At 38.5% G+C, this 21056-nt stretch overlaps 2 protein-coding genes across 2 annotated transcripts in view; one reads left to right on the top strand and one right to left on the bottom strand.

Annotated features, from left to right (window-relative positions):
- Positions 1-1243, bottom strand: part of glmn (glomulin, FKBP associated protein) — a 28182-nt gene extending 26939 nt beyond the window's left edge. Inside the window, exons 1-2 of the mRNA XM_002933796.4 lie at positions 1147-1243; positions 78-152 (exon numbers count right to left, since the gene is read on the bottom strand). Coding sequence (XP_002933842.2) covers positions 78-116 — 39 coding nt within the window. The 5' untranslated portion in view covers positions 117-152; positions 1147-1243. The remainder of the gene's footprint in view (positions 1-77; positions 153-1146) is intronic.
- A 2-nt stretch (positions 1244-1245) lies between these two features.
- The window catches only part of rpap2 (RNA polymerase II associated protein 2), a 44123-nt gene continuing 24312 nt past the window's right edge, over positions 1246-21056 (top strand). Inside the window, exons 1-9 of the mRNA XM_031901005.1 lie at positions 1246-1389; positions 4567-4612; positions 5233-5347; positions 6247-6345; positions 7288-7353; positions 12320-12408; positions 17274-17309; positions 18638-19499; positions 20564-20658. Of these exons, the coding sequence (XP_031756865.1) occupies positions 1335-1389; positions 4567-4612; positions 5233-5347; positions 6247-6345; positions 7288-7353; positions 12320-12408; positions 17274-17309; positions 18638-19499; positions 20564-20658 (1463 nt within the window). The 5' untranslated portion in view covers positions 1246-1334. The remainder of the gene's footprint in view (positions 1390-4566; positions 4613-5232; positions 5348-6246; positions 6346-7287; positions 7354-12319; positions 12409-17273; positions 17310-18637; positions 19500-20563; positions 20659-21056) is intronic.

Below are 21056 nucleotides of genomic sequence, written 5' to 3'. Positions count from 1 at the left end.
CACAGAAAGTTAACAATAAATAACATTTTAATTAGCAGACTTTAAATAATCAAGCCTATGATACTATAGGTACTTACAAATTTCTCAGTTAAAGATTGCAAATCTGCAGCTGCCATATCACACAAGAGAGCATGAGCACAAAAGGGTGATGCCTGCACAAATATAAATATAAATGGCAGATAAATCAGAAGAAAAGGACATAAGGTTTACAGATTATGTCTTAAGGTTCTACAGATGAAAGCAGATAAATTAAACTCATTATGGTAACTCCTTATGGTACCTGCTGGCTAATGTTTACATGTATTGTAGAACAAGCATAAATGCACATTAAAGGAACAGTAGAACCAAAAAATGAAGCTGATTTTAAGTAAATTAAAATATAATTTACTGTTGCCCTGCACTGGTACAACTAGTGTGTTTGCTTTAGAAACACTAAGGGCTCTGGCACACGGGGAGATTAGTCGCCCGCGACAAAACTCCCTGTTCGCGGGCGACTAATCTCCCCGAGTTGCCATGACCCGCAAAAAGACTCACAAGTCTTTTTCGGCGATTTCGGGAAATCGCGCCGCCGCGTGTGCCATCCCGCCGGCGACTTACAAGGGAGATTTGTTGCGGGAGACTAATCTCCCCGTGTGCCAGAGCCCTAACATAGTTTATATAAATAAGCTGGTGTGTAGCCATGGGGGCAGCCATTCAAGCAGGAAAAAGGCACAGGTTACATAGCAGATAACAGATAAGACACAATTGTATTCTACAGGGTTTATCTGTTAGCTGCTGTATAACCTGTGCCTTTTCTTCTTTTAAATGGCTGCCCCCATGGCTACACACCAGGGTTTTTATATAAACTCTAGTACAGACAGTCATGTAAAAATGCAGATGGCTGTTTCAAGCATGTGTGCCATATTTTCAGCAGTTTCTATTGTCCATAATGGAAAGTGACAGGTGACAAGTTTCATGTGGTTTTTGAAAATGGAATTTTTAATTCTAAGTAGTCAGTTCTTGTTCACTGTGACAGGAGTGGAGCTGGTCTACCTGAAATCCATCACAGTTTAACTTTGACAACACATAAGATCTATAACCGTTTTTTGCTAAAGTCAAAGTAATTCTAATGAGTTCTAAAGTGCAAAGAGTTGTGCTGTACCGTACCTGAATGAAACTGAGCCGATCGCAACGTTCCAGCAGATGAAACAGAATGTACAAATCTCAGGACACGTGACCTGTAGAATTGTCACTATAGCGTTCCACACGCTTTGCTGCTTTGCTTCCGGGTGCGACCATATCGAGGTGTGGAACAAAAGCTCCGCCCAGTGGGAGGCTGTCTGCTGGTGTGGGACATGGCGGAAAGGGGGAATATGTCTAAATCAAGGAAGGCTCGGGCAAAACATTCAGGTGCGGATAAGAAAGGGATTTCTAAACTATTCATTGCAGACTATTAGCAGGGGATGCCCATAATCATGTGCACATATGAACTGAGTATTGCCCCTTGTATAAGGTCTAACGCAGAGTTGAAAACTTCCAGTGTAAAGCGATGTACAGAATTAGTGTTGGCATCACCATCATCTCTCACGTTATTGCTTCACATTTGTTATAAATATGTATTTTAAAAATGAACTGGTTTGTCCCGCTAAGTAACTCAGCCTTGTGTGAGTGCGCCCTGCTGTGACACAAGTGCTTCAGAATGCTATACTATACTATAGCTAGAATGTATAGCTACAATCATGCACACATGAGTATCTGCAAATACTTTAGCCGGTGTATAGCTACAATCATGCACACATGAGTACCTGCAAATACATTAGCCTGTGTATAGCTACAATCATGTGTACATGAGTACCTGCAAATACTTTAGCCTGTGTATAGCTACAATCATGCACACATGAGTACCTGCAAATACATTAGCCGGTGTATAGCTACAATCATGCGCACATGAGTACCTGCAAATACATTAGCCTGTGTATAGCTACAATCATGCGCACATGAGTACCTGCAAATACATTAGCCTGTGTATAGCTACAATCATGCGCACATGAGTACCTGCAAATACATTAGCCGGTGTATAGCTACAATCATGCACACATGAGTACCTGCAAATACTTTAGCCTGTGTATAGCTACAATCATGCACACATGAGTACCTGCAAATACTTTAGCCTGTGTATAGCTACAATCATGCACACGAGTACCTGCAAATACTTTAGCCGGTGTATAGCTACAATTCTTCACACATGAGTACCTGCAAATACATTAGCCTGTGTATAGCTACAATCATGCACACATGAGTACCTGCAAATACTTTAGCCTGTGTATAGCTACAATCATGCACACATGAGTACATGCAAATACTTTAGCCTGTGTATAGCTACAATCATGCACACATGAGTACCTGCAAATACTTTAGCCTGTGTATAGCTACAATCATGCACACATGAGTACCTGCAAATACATTAGCCTGTGTATAGCTACAATCATGCACACATGAGTACCTGCAAATACATTAGCCGGTGTATAGCTACAATCATGCACACATGAGTACCTGCAAATACATTAGCCTGTGTATAGCTACAATCATGCGTACATGAGTACCTGCAAATACTTTAGCCTGTGTATAGCTACAATCATGCACACATGAGTACCTGCAAATACTTTAGCCTGTGTATAGCTACAATCATGCGCACATGAGTACCTGCAAATACATTAGCCTGTGTATAGCTACAATCATGCACACATGAGTACCTGCAAATACTTTAGCCTGTGTATAGCTACAATCATACACACATGAGTACCTGCAAATACTTTAGCCGGTGTATAGCTACAATTCTTCACACATGAGTACCTGCAAATACATTAGCCTGTGTATAGCTACAATCATGCACACATGAGTACCTGCAAATACTTTAGCCTGTGTATAGCTACAATCATGCACACATGAGTACCTGCAAATACTTTAGCCTGTGTATAGCTACAATCATGCGCACATGAGTACCTGCAAATACATTAGCCGGTGTATAGCTACAATCATGCACACATGAGTACCTGCAAATACTTTAGCCTGTGTATAGCTACAATCATGCACACATGAGTACATGCAAATACTTTAGCCTGTGTATAGCTACAATCATGCACACATGAGTACCTGCAAATACTTTAGCCTGTGTATAGCTACAATCATGCACACATGAGTACCTGCAAATACATTAGCCTGTGTATAGCTACAATCATGCACACATGAGTACCTGCAAATACATTAGCCGGTGTATAGCTACAATCATGCACACATGAGTACCTGCAAATACATTAGCCTGTGTATAGCTACAATCATGCGTACATGAGTACCTGCAAATACTTTAGCCTGTGTATAGCTACAATCATGCACACATGAGTACCTGCAAATACTTTAGCCTGTGTATAGCTACAATCATGCGCACATGAGTACCTGCAAATACATTAGCCTGTGTATAGCTACAATCATGCACACATGAGTACCTGCAAATACTTTAGCCTGTGTATAGCTACAATCATACACACATGAGTACCTGCAAATACTTTAGCCGGTGTATAGCTACAATTCTTCACACATGAGTACCTGCAAATACATTAGCCTGTGTATAGCTACAATCATGCACACATGAGTACCTGCAAATACTTTAGCCTGTGTATAGCTACAATCATGCACACATGAGTACCTGCAAATACTTTAGCCTGTGTATAGCTACAATCATGCGCACATGAGTACCTGCAAATACATTAGCCGGTGTATAGCTACAATCATGCACACATGAGTACCTGCAAATACATGCATGCACAAACAATTGCTGTAGGTTTGAAACAATTAAAGGAAATCAACTTTAAAAAAATATTATATTGTTTTAATAAATAATTAGTGTTAACAGTTTAAGCTTAAATTATGCCTCTACTGTCTAAAATACTTTTAACTTTACCCTAAGTTTTCATGTGTTACTTTGTGTCATCTGACAGACCTAAAACAAAGGTTTTCTTGGAAGCCATGCACAGTTTTCATTAAAGCAACATAGTACTGCTAAATAATTCCACATTGTAGACTGACACTCCCTGAACTAAACACCCATTGGCCCAAGTGCAAAATTTGCAATAATGTATCGCCAGCCATCCTCCTAACAATATTGCATGCTGCTGTTACCAATGGGCCCCTTGCAAGGGGGAGCAGGCCCTAGTGTACTTACCTACCCCCCTCCATGGCAGTTACCCCATTGTAGACTGATGACTATAATGGCTACAAAATACTGTGTATGTCACCTTGCCAAGAAGAGGCAGAATGCAGAATGAATTAATAGTGTAAGCTTTTTTGAGCAAGGCCCTCTCGTATACATTATTGGTTGTTTTGTATGTAACTATTATAAAGGCAAAGTATTGCTGTATAAGAGTTATATCAAACTGTTACAGATGACTGAATCAAAAGGTTAAGGTTTGATACACTGGAAGAGATATTCAGATGTTTGCTTTTTTAGAAGTTATCAAGATTAAGAAACATTAAGCCAAAGTAAATAGCAGCAAAGACTAGTTCATTAAAACCAAATTTTTCTGTTGACAGGAAATTTTCAGGTCAGTGATTTAAACAGTGAAGATGCAGCTAAAAGGTAAAGTAAATATATTTGAATTTGTTTTTTGTGGTTTCTAAGTTGTACAAGTATCTCCGCTCAGGCCATGGTTGGATTTGAGAAAAGGCCGTACACACACTGAGGCCTTCAGTGGCAGAACTTGGCTTTGGGATCGAAGGGTTTTTCTGCTAGTTAAATTAAACTTACACACTATATAAATATGGTATGGTAGGGTTTTATTCAGACAGGGACACAAAGACTTTTAGAAGCAATGGTTACCATATACATTTGGAGGGGAGTAAAGCCAAAGTATGAATGACTGGTGGGGAGTTTATTGGAACAATTTGGAAATCATACAGGTGCTTTTTTTTGGGGGTTTTTTTAAGATCAAATTGGGGAATCCAAAATGTTTCCCAGCAGTTAAATCTGTTCTTGGCTTCTTCAAAATGAATATCCTAATCCTTACTTCCTAATGCGTACCATATGTGGGAAGAAATGATTCAGGCAATCATTTTTCTTTCAAGGGTGAAAGATACCTTGTTAATCTAAAACTTTGGTTATGTTTTGCAAGGGCTTTTTCTGTTTTTACTTGAAAGTTCTATATGAGAATATTCTTTTTAATAAGCTAACTGGCCTTAAACTATTTGTGCTTACTCTAGGAGAGCCGCCCTGGAAATTGCCGTAAAGCGTAAGATTGAATCAGAGAAACGCGCTCTGCAGATTGTTGAACGTCTCTTAGAAGATGATGTTTCAGAAGTGTATTTATTGGACTCTGTAAGTTTCTAATCTGCATGATTAATGTTAAAAAAACGTTTTAGTATGGTAGAAAATTGTATCCACAGAACAATCAGCGCAATTTTATATAAGAGAATGTGTGGATGTGTGGTTACATTTGAACTATCACTGAAAGGCACATGCATCACGAGGTATGTCCAAAATTAGAGCTATGTCCAAATCAGAGTGCCTGGACAAACTGAATCCAAACATGATTTTTAAAATTATCATATGACTAATTTTTTTTCATATGTTTTTGCTAATTTGCACAGCAAATTAAGCTTCAGAAATGTTTTTTGATTTGGCTGAATCTTTTGTGATGGATTTAGGATTTGGCCAAATCGTAAAACTGTTGAGAATTTGTTAACCAATAACATTGCATAAAATAGATGCCAGCTTTAACATGGGTAACGTCATAGTCTTCTCCCCCTTACAGCCCCACTCTCAGTGTCTTGGGCATGAAGTATATGCAATGCTCCTCATGTATAAGAGGCAGAGAATGTAGAGATTGGTAGTGTAACAACCTACCCACCAGGCGTTTTTATAGATGCGGATGAAAGCGGATACACTATGCGTACACTATTGTATCTTCATTGACAGCAGTGGTACTGCAAACAGGCAGATGCCTGGCCTGTCAATGGAACTACAGTGGGTGTGCATAAGAGAGGATCCACTTTCCTCCAATTCTCCAAAAAAAAAAAAATCACCATCGGAGGAAAGTGATTGAACTGCTTAGTTTTCTCCCTTACCCTTAATATGCTTGGTTTTCTGTTTACATCAACTATAAAAATAAATATATTAGCAAAAAATATAATTTACTACTGAGTTCTGACTGCTTTATATATTGGTTTATATAAAAGGTGAATTTTATATTTTAATTAATTTGTTTTTCTTTCAAGGCAAAATATATTGCCCCGGCCCACTATAAGGACACAGTGGAGGAAAGAACCATTATCCAGCTATGTGGATACCCTGTATGCCAAAATAGGCTTGAAAATGTAAGTTCCACCCAGTTTTTCTGTGTTTATAAGAATGCCATCAAAGCTGGCACCAAGGCAAAGGTGGCAATCTGTTACTGATACAGACACAGCAGGTCAAAAGAACTTATATTCACAATTGACTCACACTGAAAGCATACTGATTGTTAATTCACAAATATTGTATATTTAATTTTAAAATTTCACAATGGACTAGCCTTGATCTTCTTTACCCAGGGTGTCACAACCATGTGACTTGATACACTTCAGTCACTCTTTACTGCTGTGCCCCCCCCCCCCCAAAAGCCGATCAGAAGAACAATGGGAAGATAGCAACATAGCAGCTCCCAGTAGATATCAGAATAGCAGTCCATAGTAAAAAATCCAAGTCCTGGGACTCCTCCAGTTACATGTAGGGAGTAGGGGAAACATTAGGTTAAGCTCAGAATCAGACACAATGCACTGACATGGCTGCCTACACACCAATATTACAGCTAAAAAGTACATCATAAAAATCATGACAGAATCCCCTTAAGTGTGCCTTAACAATTTTAGCAGTATACCACCTAATGACATCTGTTTAAAGAAAATAAGTTACAGAAGAGGCAGTGTGATGCCAATATAAGCAACACGGTTTCCAGATTTTCCTCCATATAAAGCTCTGATATTTACTTTTTCCCACAAAACTAATATTCTTTGTTTATGAAAAAAGGAGTACATGCAGACCTAATCAAATCTTCTGTTTGGGGTGTTAACCATGTTTGGTTGTTTGATTGATTAATGTTTGATTTAGAGAGGTAGCAGTAAAAAGGTAAAGGGTATTTATTAATCACATGATAGACATATATGAGAAATATTGACAGATTTCATCCCATGAGAAGGCCCTTATAAGAGCAAAAGTATTTTTATATAACTAATTTTTTTAGGCAACGCTGGTAAACTATACCGTTTTATTTCCAAAAGGTACCAAAGCAGAAGTATAAAATTTCTACAAAAACAAACAAAGTTTATGATATTACTGAGAGAAAGGTAAGTGTTCTGTGGAATTAGATAAGTGACACCATTTTTTTTTACCTGTAGCAATCTGAGGTTTGTGAATAAAAAGCACTAACACAAAGAAACTCCTTTGTAAAGGGGAATGTATTTTTAAGAAATTGTGCGTGCAATTTCTTATTCATGTTTGTATTTAGTTTATAGATTTGGTTTTTTTTACATCAAGTTGCAATAAAAAACAGGGTGAAATCTGTCTCGTCACAGTTCTTTACTACCTGAACAGTAAGGTTGTGGAATTCCCTAAAGTAGTTTTTTTTGGCACCTTACTAACTAACAGTAAGGCTACTGATATTTTACCCTACTAAGGCAATTTGGGGACACATTTAAAACAGCTTCAGACTGGGTTGTCTTCTAAAAGGTTGATGGTTTAATGTGTGTGGGTATATATTTATGTAATCTACATATATGTGTGTGTTTATATACCTTTTCATTATTTGGCTCTCCATACTTTGTCTACTAAAAAAATTAAACCCAATAGGATTGTCTTTCCTCCAATAAGGGTTAATTATATCCCCTTCAGATCACCCCACAGATTTTCAATTGGTTTCAGGTCTGGGCTCTGGCTGGGCCATTCCAAAACTTTAATCTTCTTCCGGTAAAGCCATTCCTTTGTTGATTTGGATGTATGCTTTGGGTCGTTGTCATGCTGAAAGATGAAGTTCCTCCTCATGTTCAGCTTTCTGGCAGAAGCCTGAAGGTTTTGTGCCAATATTGACTGGTATTTGGAACTGTTCATAATTCCCTCTATCTTAACTAAGGCCCCAGTTCCAGCTGAAGAAAAACAGCCCCAAAGCATGATGCTGCCACCACCATGCTTCACTGTGGGTATGGTATTCTTTTGGTGATGTGCAGCATTGTTTTTGCGCCAAACATATTTTTTGAAATTATGACCAAAAAGTTCAACCTTGGTTTCATCAGACCATAACACCTTTTCCCACATATGTTTGGGAGACTTCAGATGTGTTTTTGCAAAATGTAGCCTGGCTTGGCCTGCATGTTTTATTCTTCCTAAGAAAAGGCTTTCGTCTTGCCACTCTACCCCATAGCCCAGACATATGAAGAATACGGGAGATTGTTGTCACATATACCACACAGCCAGTACTTGCCAGATATTCCTGCAGCTCCTTTAATGTTGCTGTAGGTCTCTTGGTAGCCTCCCTGACCAGTTTTCTTCTTGTCTTTTCATCAATTTTGGAGGGACGTCCAGTTTTTGGTAATGTCACTGTTGTGCCATATTTTCTCTACTTGATTTTCTCTACTGTGTTCCATGGTATATCTAATGCCTTGGAAATTCTTTTGTACCCTTCTCCTGACTGATATCTTTTAACAATGAGATCCCTCTGATGCTTTGGAAACTCTCTGGGGACCATGGCTTTTGCTGTGGGATGCGACTAAAAAAATGTCAGGACCAACTAGAGCAGCTGAACTTTATTTGGGGTTAATTAGAGGCACTTTAAATGATGGCAGGTGTATGCTGAATCCTATTTAACATGATTTTGAATGTGTTTGGTCAATTCTGAAAACAGCTACATCCCCAGTTAGAAGAGGGTGTGCACACTTATGCAACCACATTATTTTAGTTTTTTTTTGTTTTCTTCCCTCCACCTAAAAGGTTTCAGTTTGTTTTTCAATTGAGTGGTACAGTTTAAAGGTCACATTAAAGGTGGAAAAAGTTCTGAAATGATTTATCTTTGTCTCATTTTTGTACAGCACAGGAACCTGACATTTTACCAGGGGTGTGTAGACTTTTTATATCCACTGTATAGTTTTGGAGATGCATATCTCTCCTGATTGTAAATTTTCTGGCAGTATTCACCAACCATGACAATGGGGACCCAGTTCTCTTAATAAACCTATAAATTTGCACTATTGGTTACTCCTGCCTTGAGCTGACTTCAGGTACTATTCCACCTGACCCATGTGTGGGCCCTCTATCTGTAGATACGCATAGTTAGAGTTAGTATGAGCCAGTTCTATTCTCAATGCCACTGGTACTGAGCGCTATAGCATGATAGTGGGACATGTTACCTTGACATTGCAGTCCAGTAGCACATACTCTTTTTTTTTAAAGGTAAATTTTTTATTGGTTTTACAACATCACAAAACAAAAATACAAAACGGTGTATAATATATTGACATTAAGATTGAAATGGTGTCGAGTCAGGTTTAGGCCAATACAGTCAAGGGTGCTATTACTAGGCGTTGTAGTTATCACAGTGTAGGTGAGTGTGTTTAGTTCTGTCGGATCAGTCACATTTAGTGTGAAGGGGTAGGTTATGTGTCCAGATTGTCTTGATTATACCAATTTTCCCAGATCTTGTCAAACTTGTTAGCACATACCCTTACTTACGTTTGATTGCCACCCGTAGTCCTTGGTAAGTGTGTCCAGAGGATCACAGGCTGGCACGATTAGATTGTTTACGCTTGTGTAACATCCTGCCCTGCCATGAACAATTGTTTTAGTTGAACTTGGCACGGTATCTTGTTACAGTGTTTACAATCGGTTACTATGTTTCACTTGTTTACATTGCTACATTTTTATTACTTTTTGACACTATATACACTTTTTAAAGGGTACTTGACACCTTATGAAACAATTACAAATCCCTGTTTATCATGTTAGTTGAAAAAATAAACTTTACTTACATTACATAAATGATATAAATCTTGTTTCCCTCAATCTTGTAAGTAAAGAATCATAACAAGCAGGCAGCTGCCATTTTGTAAACATTGTTACTAAGACAAGCTTTGCATCACCCCAAAATCTTGTTTATGCTCTAAATCTGGTACCAGATGCCCATGTACAGGATACATAGTAATATAGTAAGTTGGGTTGAAAAAAGACATACGTCCATCACGTTCAACCATAATGCCTATATATAACCTGCCTAACTACTAGTTGATCCAGAGGAAGGCAAAAAACCCCATATGAAGCCTCTCTAATTTGCCGCAGAGGGGAAAAAATTCCTTCCTGACTCCAAGATGGCAATCGGACCAGTCCCTGGATCAACTTGTACTAAGAGCTATCTCCCCTACCCCTGTATTCCCTCACTTGTACTGAGAGCTATCTCCCCTACCCCTGTATTCCCTCACTTGTACTGAGAGCTATCTCCCCTACCCCTGTATTCCCTCACTTGTACTGAGAGCTATCTCCCATACCCCTGTATTCCCTCACTTGTACTGAGAGCTATCTCCCATAACCCTGTATTCCCTCACTTGTACTGAGAGCTATCTCCCCTACCCCTGTATTCCCTCACTTGTACTGAGAGCTATCTCCCCTACCCCTGTATTCCCTCACTTGTACTGAGAGCTATCCCCCCTACCCCTGTATTCCCTCACTTGTACTGAGAGCTATCTCCCATACCCCTGTATTCCCTCACTTGTACTGAGAGCTATCTCCCCTACCCCTGTATTCCCTTACTTGTACTGAGAGCTATCTCCCATACCCCTGTATTCCCTCACTTGTACTGAGAGCTATCTCCCCTACCCCTGTATTCCCTCACTTGTACTGAGAGCTATCTCCCCTACCCCTGTATTCCCTCACTTGTACTGAGAGCTATCTCCCATACCCCTGTATTCCCTCACTTGTACTGAGAGCTATCTCCCATACCCCTGTATTCCCTCACTTGTACTGAGAGCTATCTCCCATAACCCTGTATTCCCTCACTTGTACTAAGAGCTATCTCCCATAACCCTGTATTCCCTCACTTGTACTGAGAGCTATCTCCCATAACCCTGTATTCCCTCACTTGTACTGAGAGCTATCTCCCATAACCCTGTATTCCCTCACTTGTACTGAGAGCTATCTCCCATAACCCTGTATTCCCTCACTTGCTAAGAATCCATCAAGCCCCTTCTTAAAGCTAGTATATTCTAGATGGGGCCTTACCAGTGCTCTGTAAAGGGGAAGAATAACCCCCTCCTCCCGTGAATCTATACCCCTTTTAATACAACTCAAAACCTTGTTTGCCCTTGCAGCTGCTGCCTGCCATTGCTTGCTACAGCCAAGTTTATTATCTACAAGGACTCCAAGGTCCTTCTCCATTATGGATTTGCCTAGTGCAGTCCCATTAAGGGTATAAGTGGCTTGCATATTTTTACATCCCAGGTGCATGACCTTACATTTATCCACATTAAATCTCATCTGCCACTTAGCCGCCCAGATTGCCAGTTGGTCAAGATCCTGCTGCAAGGATGCCACATCCTGGATAGAATTGACTGGTCTGCAGAGTTTTGTGTCATCTGCAAACACTGATACATTGCTTGTAATACCCTCCCCTAAGTCATTTATGAACAAATTAAACAAAAGTGGACCCAGTAGAGAACCCTGAGGGACCCCACTGAGAACCTTACTCCAAGTAGAGAATGCACCATTAACAACCACCCTCTGTACCCGATCCTGCAATGACATCTAGGAATGATAAATGCAATGACATCTAGGAAGTGCTGAATGAACAGTGAAAGTAATTGCCTGCCCCACCTTTATGCCTAAGGCAGGAAATATATGATTGACAGCTCAGATTTTTAAATAAATTTATAACAGGTATGAATGTTTTAATACAAATATATAATTTGGGTTTTTGTTTTTGTTTTTTAAAACAGCTTTTTATGAAGGGGTGACATGGTCCCCTTTGATATTTCTTAAAGAGGTATTGCACCTGTTGTTTATTGGTGGTGGTTTATTGGAGCTGATGACATCATGTTGACGAATTCTGGTGCCAGAAACGGACACTAAATTTAAAGGTCTGAAGACTGACACATTGATTTCTGGGCTAATAAAATTCCTTTAATTTTTTTTAAAGACAAGTTCTGTGAATGCTAAGCTTATTTTGTGAATGTGCTACTTGAATTAGGAGTTTTGCTCTCATTTAAATGTAGTGATTGGATTTTCAGTCCCTAACTTGTAGCTATGTAATTAATTCCATCCTATACTTTGTTTCAGTGTTTCTGCAGCAATTTCTGTTTTAGAGCATCCAAGTATTATGAAGCTCAGCTTCCCAAAACCCCAGTGTGGATGCGAGATGGAGAGAGGTAATTATTTTTTTATCTTTATGCATGCATTCAAATTATAAAAATATGAAAATAGTTATCCTGTTTGTAATTTGTTAGAATTAGGATATTAGAATAAATATGAATCTCAGAATTGAATTCTGTACTTAATATAGTCCTATTTATTGTATGTATAGGGTATTCTCCCATACTGTTTCTTTTTGTCTTTATTTAATATTAAGTCATTCAAATATTCTGATTTCAGGTTGATTGCATTATTGTAGTTCATAAATGCAGCCACATGGTGGAGCTAGAATTACACTATGTAGTGATTTATGCCTAAAGGAACAATGAGACAAATGAAACTGGGTAAATTGACTGTGCAAAATCCAAAATGTTTCTAATATAGTTAGTTAGCCAAAAATGTAATCTATAAAGGTTGGAGTGAGTGGATTTCTAATATAATAACCAGAACGCTTATTCCTCTTTCAGCTCTCTAATCTCTTGGTTAGTCAGACTTGAGGGGTGGCCACATGGGACTTAACTGTTCCCTTACCTTGCTTAGCATGCAGGCCTGATTTAAAAGCAAACAGTTATGTTACATATGCCCCCCGCCTTAAGTCACTGATTACTGACTTTTAACAAGTTAGAGAAATACAGGAGGAAGTTATGTTTTGGCTATTATGTTAGACACCCGCTCTCTCTAGACTTTATAAATTACATTTTTGTTTAACTGACTATTGAAAACATTTTTTATTTTGCACAGCCTATCTGTTTAACTAGTTTCATTTTTACACTGAATTATTCCTTTAGGCATGCCTCAACTCTCCCATACTCTGTGTAAACCTCAAACTTCCCTTTTCTATAAAATGAGATGCCCAATAATCTGCAATGTATTATGTACAAGGATTCCCCAGCATTTTATGCTTGCTACATTGTTTATTTCTTTATTGCATTTGTGTAGAACATTGTAAAAGGTCTTTAGGCGCAGAGAGCATAATGTCACTCCTTTTATTGCCTTAATGTACTGTAAAGTAATCCCAAAGACGTCCAAGAAAATTCCATTTACATAGGTTTATCCTGTAGACTAAAGCTCACCCACTGGGTTTTTAAAGCAGAAGCCAGAATAATAGCTGATTAGATTGCCAACTATACAGGTCCTTCTCAAAAAATTAGCATATTGTGTTAAAGTTCATTATTTTCTGTAATGTACTGATAAACATTAGACCTTCATATATTTTAGATTCATCACACACAACTGAAGTAGTTCAAGCCTTTTATTGTTTTAATATTGATGATTGTGGCATACAGCTCATGAAAACCCAAAACTCCTATCTCAAAAAATTTGCATATCATGAAAAGGTTCTCAAAACGAGCTATTAACCTAATCATCTGAATCAACTTATTAACTCTAAACCCCTGCAAAAGATTCTTGAGGCTTTTAAAAACTCCCAGCCTGGTTCATTACTCAAAACCGCAATCATGGGTAAGACTGCCGACCTGACTGCTGTCCAGAAGGCCATCATTGACACCCTCAAGCAAGAGGGTAAGACACAGAAAGAAATTTCTGAACGAATAGACTGTTCCCAGAGTGATGTATCAAGGCACCTCAGTGGGAAGTCTGTGGGAAGGAAAAAGTGTGGCAGAAAACGCTGCACAACGAGAAGAGGTGACCGGACCCTGAGGAAGATTTTGGAGAAGGACCGATTCCAGACCTTGGGGGACCTGCGGAAGCAGTGGACTGAGTCTGGAGAAGAAACATCCAGAGCCACCGTGTACAGGCGCGTGCAGGAAATGGGCTACAGGTGCCGCATTCCCCAGGTCAAGCCACTTTTGAACCAGAAACAGCGGCAGAAGCGCCTGACCTGGGCTACAGAGAAGCAGCACTGGACTGTTGCTCAGTGGTCCAAAGTACTTTTTTCGGATAAAAACAACTTTTGCATGTCATTCGGAAATCAAGGTGCCAGAGTCTGGAGGAAGACTGGGGAGAGGGAAATGCCAAAATGCCTGAAGTCCAGTGTCAAGTACCCACAGTCAGTGATGGTCTGGGGTGCCATGTCAGCTGCTGGTGTTGGTCCACTGTGTTTTATCAAGGGCAGGGTCAATGCAGCTAGCTATCAGGAGATTTTGGAGCACTTCATGCTTCCATCTGCTGAAAAGCTTTATGGAGATGAAGATTTCATTTTTCAGCACGACCTGGCACCTGCTCACAGTGCCAAAACCACTGGTAAATGGTTTACTGACCATGGTATTACTGTGCTCAATTGGCCTGCCAACTCTCCTGACCTGAACCCCATAGAGAATCTGTGGGATATTGTGAAGAGGAAGTTGAGAGACACAAGACCCAACACTCTGGATGAGCTTAAGGCCGCTATTGAAGCATCCTGGGCCTCCATAACACCTCAGCAGTGCCACAGGCTGATTGCCTCCATGCCACGCCGCATTGAAGCAGTCATTTCTGCAAAAGGATTCCTGACCAAGTATTGAGTGCATAACTGAACATAATTATTTGAAGGTTGACTTTTTTTTGTTTTAAAAACACTTTTTTCTTTTATTGGTCGGATGAAATATGCAAATTTTTTGAGATAGGAGTTTTGGGTTTTCATGAGCTGTATGCCAAAGTCATCAATATTAAAACACTAAAAGGCTTGAACTACTTCAGTTGTGTGTGATGAATCAAAAATATATGAAGGTCTAATGTTTATCAGTACATTACAGAAAATAATGAACTTTAACACAATATGCTAATTTTTTGAGAAGGACCTGTAGAGCAGTTTCACCCTTCTTGGGGCTCATCAGTGCACTGCAGGGTTTTCTGATCAACTCGGGTAGAGCCAGGGGTGTGGATAACTCAAAATGGTTGAGGAGACCACCTAATACAGATTCACCCTGGTCTACCTAAGCTGATCAGGAAACCCTGCTCTATATTGATGAGTCCCAAGAAGGGCAAAACTAGTTGGGTATTTGATCAGCTATTATTCTGGCTTCTGCTTTAAAAACTCAGTGGGTGAGCTTTAGTCTATAGGATAAACCCATGTAAATGGGATTTTCATGGAGCTCTTTAGGATAAGTTCCCAGAAACCCTTGTGTTTATTTGCATCTGTATAAGGCGGTCTACATGTATTGTAGAGTTTCATTCATGGGTAGAATCTAGCAAAGTACTTCAATACTTTTATTTCTAATGACTTGGTCTTAAACAAGCAAATTCTTGATATCTGTTAATTTGAAAGGCAAGATATGTTGAGTGCCCCCCTCATGACTGAAACAGTATGGCTATCTTTGATTAGCAGGATTATATTGGGGTTTTCAGGCTTTCTTCTCATTTTGCTGGGTGATGTTTTTAGTAATAGCAACGTGCAAGTTTTTTAAACTATTTCCTTGAGGCTAAATCGTTTTACTAACAGCAACACAAACTATGCAAATAAAACTGACAGTATTTTCTAACTTTTTAAGTGCAGCAAAACCGGAGATCTTGCATGACTTTATCAGTTATGATCAGTGTAACCTGTTAAGCCTGTGGGAGTATGTAAATTATATTTTAAATAAACATTTCATATGAAAATGAATCAATGCAAAACTTTCCTGCAAGTGGAAAAAAGGTGCCTTTTTGCTATAAAAAAGCACTGATTAATCACTGTAGGTTTCCTGTAAAAAAAAAAAAAAAAAAAAGAAGAAGAAGAAGAATTTAAGTAGAGATTAAGCTTCATTCCAGTAAACTTGTCTTTGTGTATTCCTGCAGCCCAGTTACAAAAATTATAAGGCTATAACAGCTATTATTGCTAAAGTATCTATTTCTTATAGTTAAAATAATATTTATTGTATTCACAGCACTGTGTTATCCAACATCACTCCCAATTATTCCAAAGGCATATTAGGGGGGGATTTAAGGCTTTGGTATCTGCAATTTTTAGCAACTGAGAGGCAAGCACCTAAGTATTAAGATTTGCCCCCATTACCTGCTATGGAAATCACTTTATAGAGCTTGTGCAAGTGCTTTCAAACCAAGGCCGCCATGATTCCAAGAGACAAGCACTTAACAAACCCTTGGACAAGTGCTTTCAGTTGATAGCAGGCCAAGGGATGGCATTTGTCACCGTCCATTCCTTTTGGGCAGATTTAACCCCTTATTCGGGATTTTGTCCCCCAAAACGCTCCTTACACATCTTTATTTGACATTGGTCTATAATTATAATAATAATTATATTCAAACACTTTTCTCCATGAGTAAGGATTGACACTAAGGGGCCTATATATCATACTGTGTAAAAAATGTGTGTCCAAATACATCACACATAACCAGGCATTACACAGGAAAAAAAACTTATTATTTATCAAGTAGTGCATTGGTTTTTAGTGACCATGTACCTCTTTGCGTAAAAGACCTTAATTATTTCCTTTTTCTCTCTGTAATAATATAACTGTAATTTGATATAATTAATCCTTATTGGTGGCCAAACAATCCTATTGGGTTTTTGATTTTTAGCAGATTAGAGGTATAGTGATCTAAATTACGGAAAGATTTCTTATCTAGAAATCCACAAGTCCTAAGCGTTCTGCATAACAGGTCCCATATCTGTATCATTTTTAGAATCCAGCGGTAGCGCAAATGTAACCATTATCTGTCCAATGATAAACGCTTGCACACAGAATAAAATTACCTATAGACTGCTATGAGCAGATCTGGGCCAAGTTTAGCCACCCGTGCCCTGTTGGGCAGACCTGTTAGAGAGCCCCATACATGGGCCAATAAGCTGCTGACTGGTCTGAGTTGGCAGCTTTTATTGGCCCATGTATGGCAGCCTTTAGAGAACATAGTTACATAGGTTAATGCAGGCATGTCCTGCTTACTTTCAGACACATTTGTATGTTTTCTTTGCTTTAAGTCCATAACTTTTTGTCTGTTGCAGCCCACCTGATATAAAACTCCTGAAAGAAGGAAAGAGGTAAAGAATTCATGATTATCTTGTATAGTTCTAACAATTCTCTGTAAAAGCAGGATCTCTTTGTTTTCTAAATTATCTGTTTATATGATTGGTGATGTATGTTTTCCTGCCTTATGCCAAGATAGTTTGTTTGCTTTGTATGATTTACTGTACATCTGCCTCTAACAACGTGCGCAACAATGGGCTGTTGAAATTGGATGCAAATAGAGCTTGTGTACTTTCCCTGCTAGAAGTATCACTAGCAAAGGGGAAGCCATATTCATTAAATGTGATGACAGTCAACTGTTAGATTTTTATAATGGCAATACCATGTTAAACAATAGACTTTTTTTAAATAGTAGATAGAAATAAGGCTTCAATCTGTATCTTTTAATGAAAAGCGGTCATTTGCTGTGATTTACATGTAGTAGTGGGGGGGGGGGGGGGAGTATGTCACAAAACTATTCTGAGTTCTACCATGGGTTTAAGATTACTTTTTATGTCTTAGCTGATTAAGTTGTATTAATGCTATCTCTGACTGTATACACCTATGCTTAATTATGATTTAAGCTGTTGATTTTGCTTTAACATGCATTGCCAGAAGGGTAATTTGGCTGATTTTTGGGGAGAATAAATACAAGATCTCTTACATAAACCTAAAAGGCCAGATTGAGGGTAATTTAGGGTGAGGTTTGAGAAAAAAACATCTGATGTCCTAGATAGTCTTGGAACTGTAGCTAAATGGCTGATACAACTTCTTATACAGGTATGGAATCCCTTACCTAGAAACCCATTATCCAGAAAGCAATGAAATATGGGAAGACCATCTACCACAAAGTACATTTTAAACTCAAAATCAGATTTCTACAATTTTTTTCTATGTAATATAAAAACAGTAACTTGTACATGATCCTGTCTAATATATTCTTAATCCTTACTGGATGTAAAACAATCTTATTTGGCTTATTGAATGTTTGAATGATTTTGTTATTAGTCCCGAGCATTCTGGATAACACCAGACAGTGGTATGAGAGAGTGGTATATAAATAGGAGAAGGGCTGAATAGAAAGGTAAGTAATAAAAAAGTAACAATAATTTAACTGTAAGCTCACAGAGCAATAGTTTGTGCCTGTTGGGGTCAGTGACCTCCATTTGAAAGCTTGAAGGATGTAGAAGTGGGAGGCAAATAATTTGAAAACTACAAAAAAGAAATAATGAAGCCAAGTTGCAAAGCTGCTAGTAATAGAACATTTTATAACATATTAAAAGTTACTATTAAGGTGAACAACCCCTTTAACATATGCAGAAAAAATGCATTCCTATTTTCACTTTACCTGTTTATATTCTAGTGGTCATTCTGGTATAGAGGTTAAATTATCTGAAAGATGCATCAAAGAGTCAGAGATCGAAAAACTTTCAACATTTACTGAGGAATATGATCCCAACTCTCCTGGCAGTGATAGCGATGGTCAAGGGGACAACGAGCAGGCCTTTGTTTCGTCAGTAATCTCAAGCAGCAATGATACCAAAAAAGTAGGAAAGAAGAATTCTATTAATTTGGAAAAGGCTCATAACCTAGCGCACAGCTTAACAGAAACAGTGGAAAGTTTGCATAAATGCAATTTAAGCGACCAAGAAATCATGTCAAACTCTAAAATACCGAACTGTCCAAAAAGTGTTGAAAGTTCACATAATGTACAAAGTAATTCAGAAATGTTGGGATTGACACACAGAGCTGTGAGCAAAAAAGGGGCAGAACAGCTTCGTAAAATACTGCGCAATTCTACACAGTATCAGACTGCTCTTAAAGAGGGTATTTCCCCTGGTGCTGCTAAGGGAGGTATGCTAGAGGTACTTACACAGACCTTAAATGAATGGAAAACTGAAGAAACCCTGAAATATTTGTTTGGTGCAAACTATGTGATCGATTCCTCATTTCATAAGAAAGACTCTGTAAGGAGTAGAGTTGAGGTTGAGGACCTGGATGAAGATGATTTAAGTTTCGATCCAAATAAAGTCAGCAGCTTGAATGAGTCTTTGCCTTTCCATGAAACGAGAAATCCAGCGAAAGTAGTGCCAGATTATGAAAAGCTAAAAGAGAAGGCATGTATGCAACAAATTAGGGTGAAAGATTTTTTTCATGGACATTACATTTTGCCAGAAGACATGGAATATAAAATAAATGAAGGAAAAGAGACTAGAAATAAAGAAGTAAGTGTAGATAAATGCTGATATTCGTGTTTTTGTTTTTATAAAGGGATATAAATTATTTCTACCACTTCTACCACTCTGTTGGCCAGATTTACCTTATCTTACTTATCGACCCTTTTATGGGACCCTCAGACTGACCTGCCTGACCAATATCTGGCCAAAAATCAATACAATTAAAGATTTAATCAATCCAATATCCATGGCCATATTTATATCCGAGGGCCTGTGCCTGGGACGTCTCTCAGGTGCCCATACAATAATTTTTTTTTTTCTTAAACTCTCCCTAGCCGCTAACAGAGAGATTCCCTTGTAAATCCAGCAGTTGAGCTAGGGTGGCACCAGACCTAAATACAGGTGGCCATACTGGGGAAAGATCCACTTGTTTGGCAACCTTGGGTCTATTTGTGTATGGCTACCTTAAAGGAAGTAATATGTGGTGACCCTTCAGCCCATTTTAGTCTGTTTGGACTAGCTTATATGTGACCCTAAACAGGTTGCAGGCAAATAGGTTTCAATTAATAGCCAATGACTTCTAAAAGAGTGCTTTCAGACAGTATATAAAAGAGCAGATTTCTAACCCATTATTTCCTGCTAGCAGCAAGAACAATAATCCTTCTGCACTAAAAAGTAGATGAACCACCGCACCTAAATTTGGTCTGTATCATACACAATTATTTCAAGCAGTTTTGGACACAGTGTTTTTAATTCTACAAACTCTGTTATAAAGTCCATGCACATATATTTTCATGTCTAGCTAGCTCCCATTGGTTGCAACTTAAAGAATCCGTTATAAAGGATTTGACTGAATACCGAACCCAAATGTTTACTTCCGCGTTTACGTGAAATGATTTTTAGGATTCGGTTCGTGCCAGGAACGTGGATTTGGTCGAATCTTGCTGAAAAAGGCCTAATCCCGAACCGAATCCTAGATTCGGTGCATCCCTATTAATATTACACTGTACCATTTAAAATAACACACATTAACCACTTGGTTCAGTATAAACAGATGCTTCTCGTATTTAGTACTGTAGTGCAAGCCTAACAATATTTTTATTTCTTTTTAGACTGATACCTTGTGGACCCCAGCCCTTCCTCTTGTAGATTCTTGCTCTCAGCAGCAAATCCGAAGACGAATTGTGCTTGAAAAGCTTAAAAAAGTGTACGTAAGGCTGTTGTGAGGGGATATATGTATAGAATATTCATTTGTAGATGTGTTACGTTGTTTCATTGGAACAGGTGAAATTGTCTTTATTGACACAGTCTTTATTTTAGTCCATAAAATGCACACAGAATCCCATCTATGTCCCATCAGTCAGACCTGTATTTTGCCTGCTACATTTTGTCTTAGTAAAATGCAGTGGCAAAACACACAAGATCACACTTAATTGCCAATTACCTCAAAATGCCAACCTAGGTAGCCATTTGTGCCTGAAAACCTTTTTTAATGGGCCCAATTCTAATAATTATCTATTGGTGGCTGGTTGACTATGGTAAGTTTAAAAGAGATTAGAACATTTGAAGAAAACATATTAAAGTAAACATTTGAAAGGTCCAGGA

The sequence above is a fragment of the Xenopus tropicalis genome, chromosome 4, assembly GCF_000004195.4.
Source record: "Xenopus tropicalis strain Nigerian chromosome 4, UCB_Xtro_10.0, whole genome shotgun sequence".
Lineage (NCBI taxonomy): Eukaryota > Metazoa > Chordata > Amphibia > Anura > Pipidae > Xenopus > Xenopus tropicalis.
This window is presented reverse-complemented; position numbering and strand designations above follow the sequence as displayed.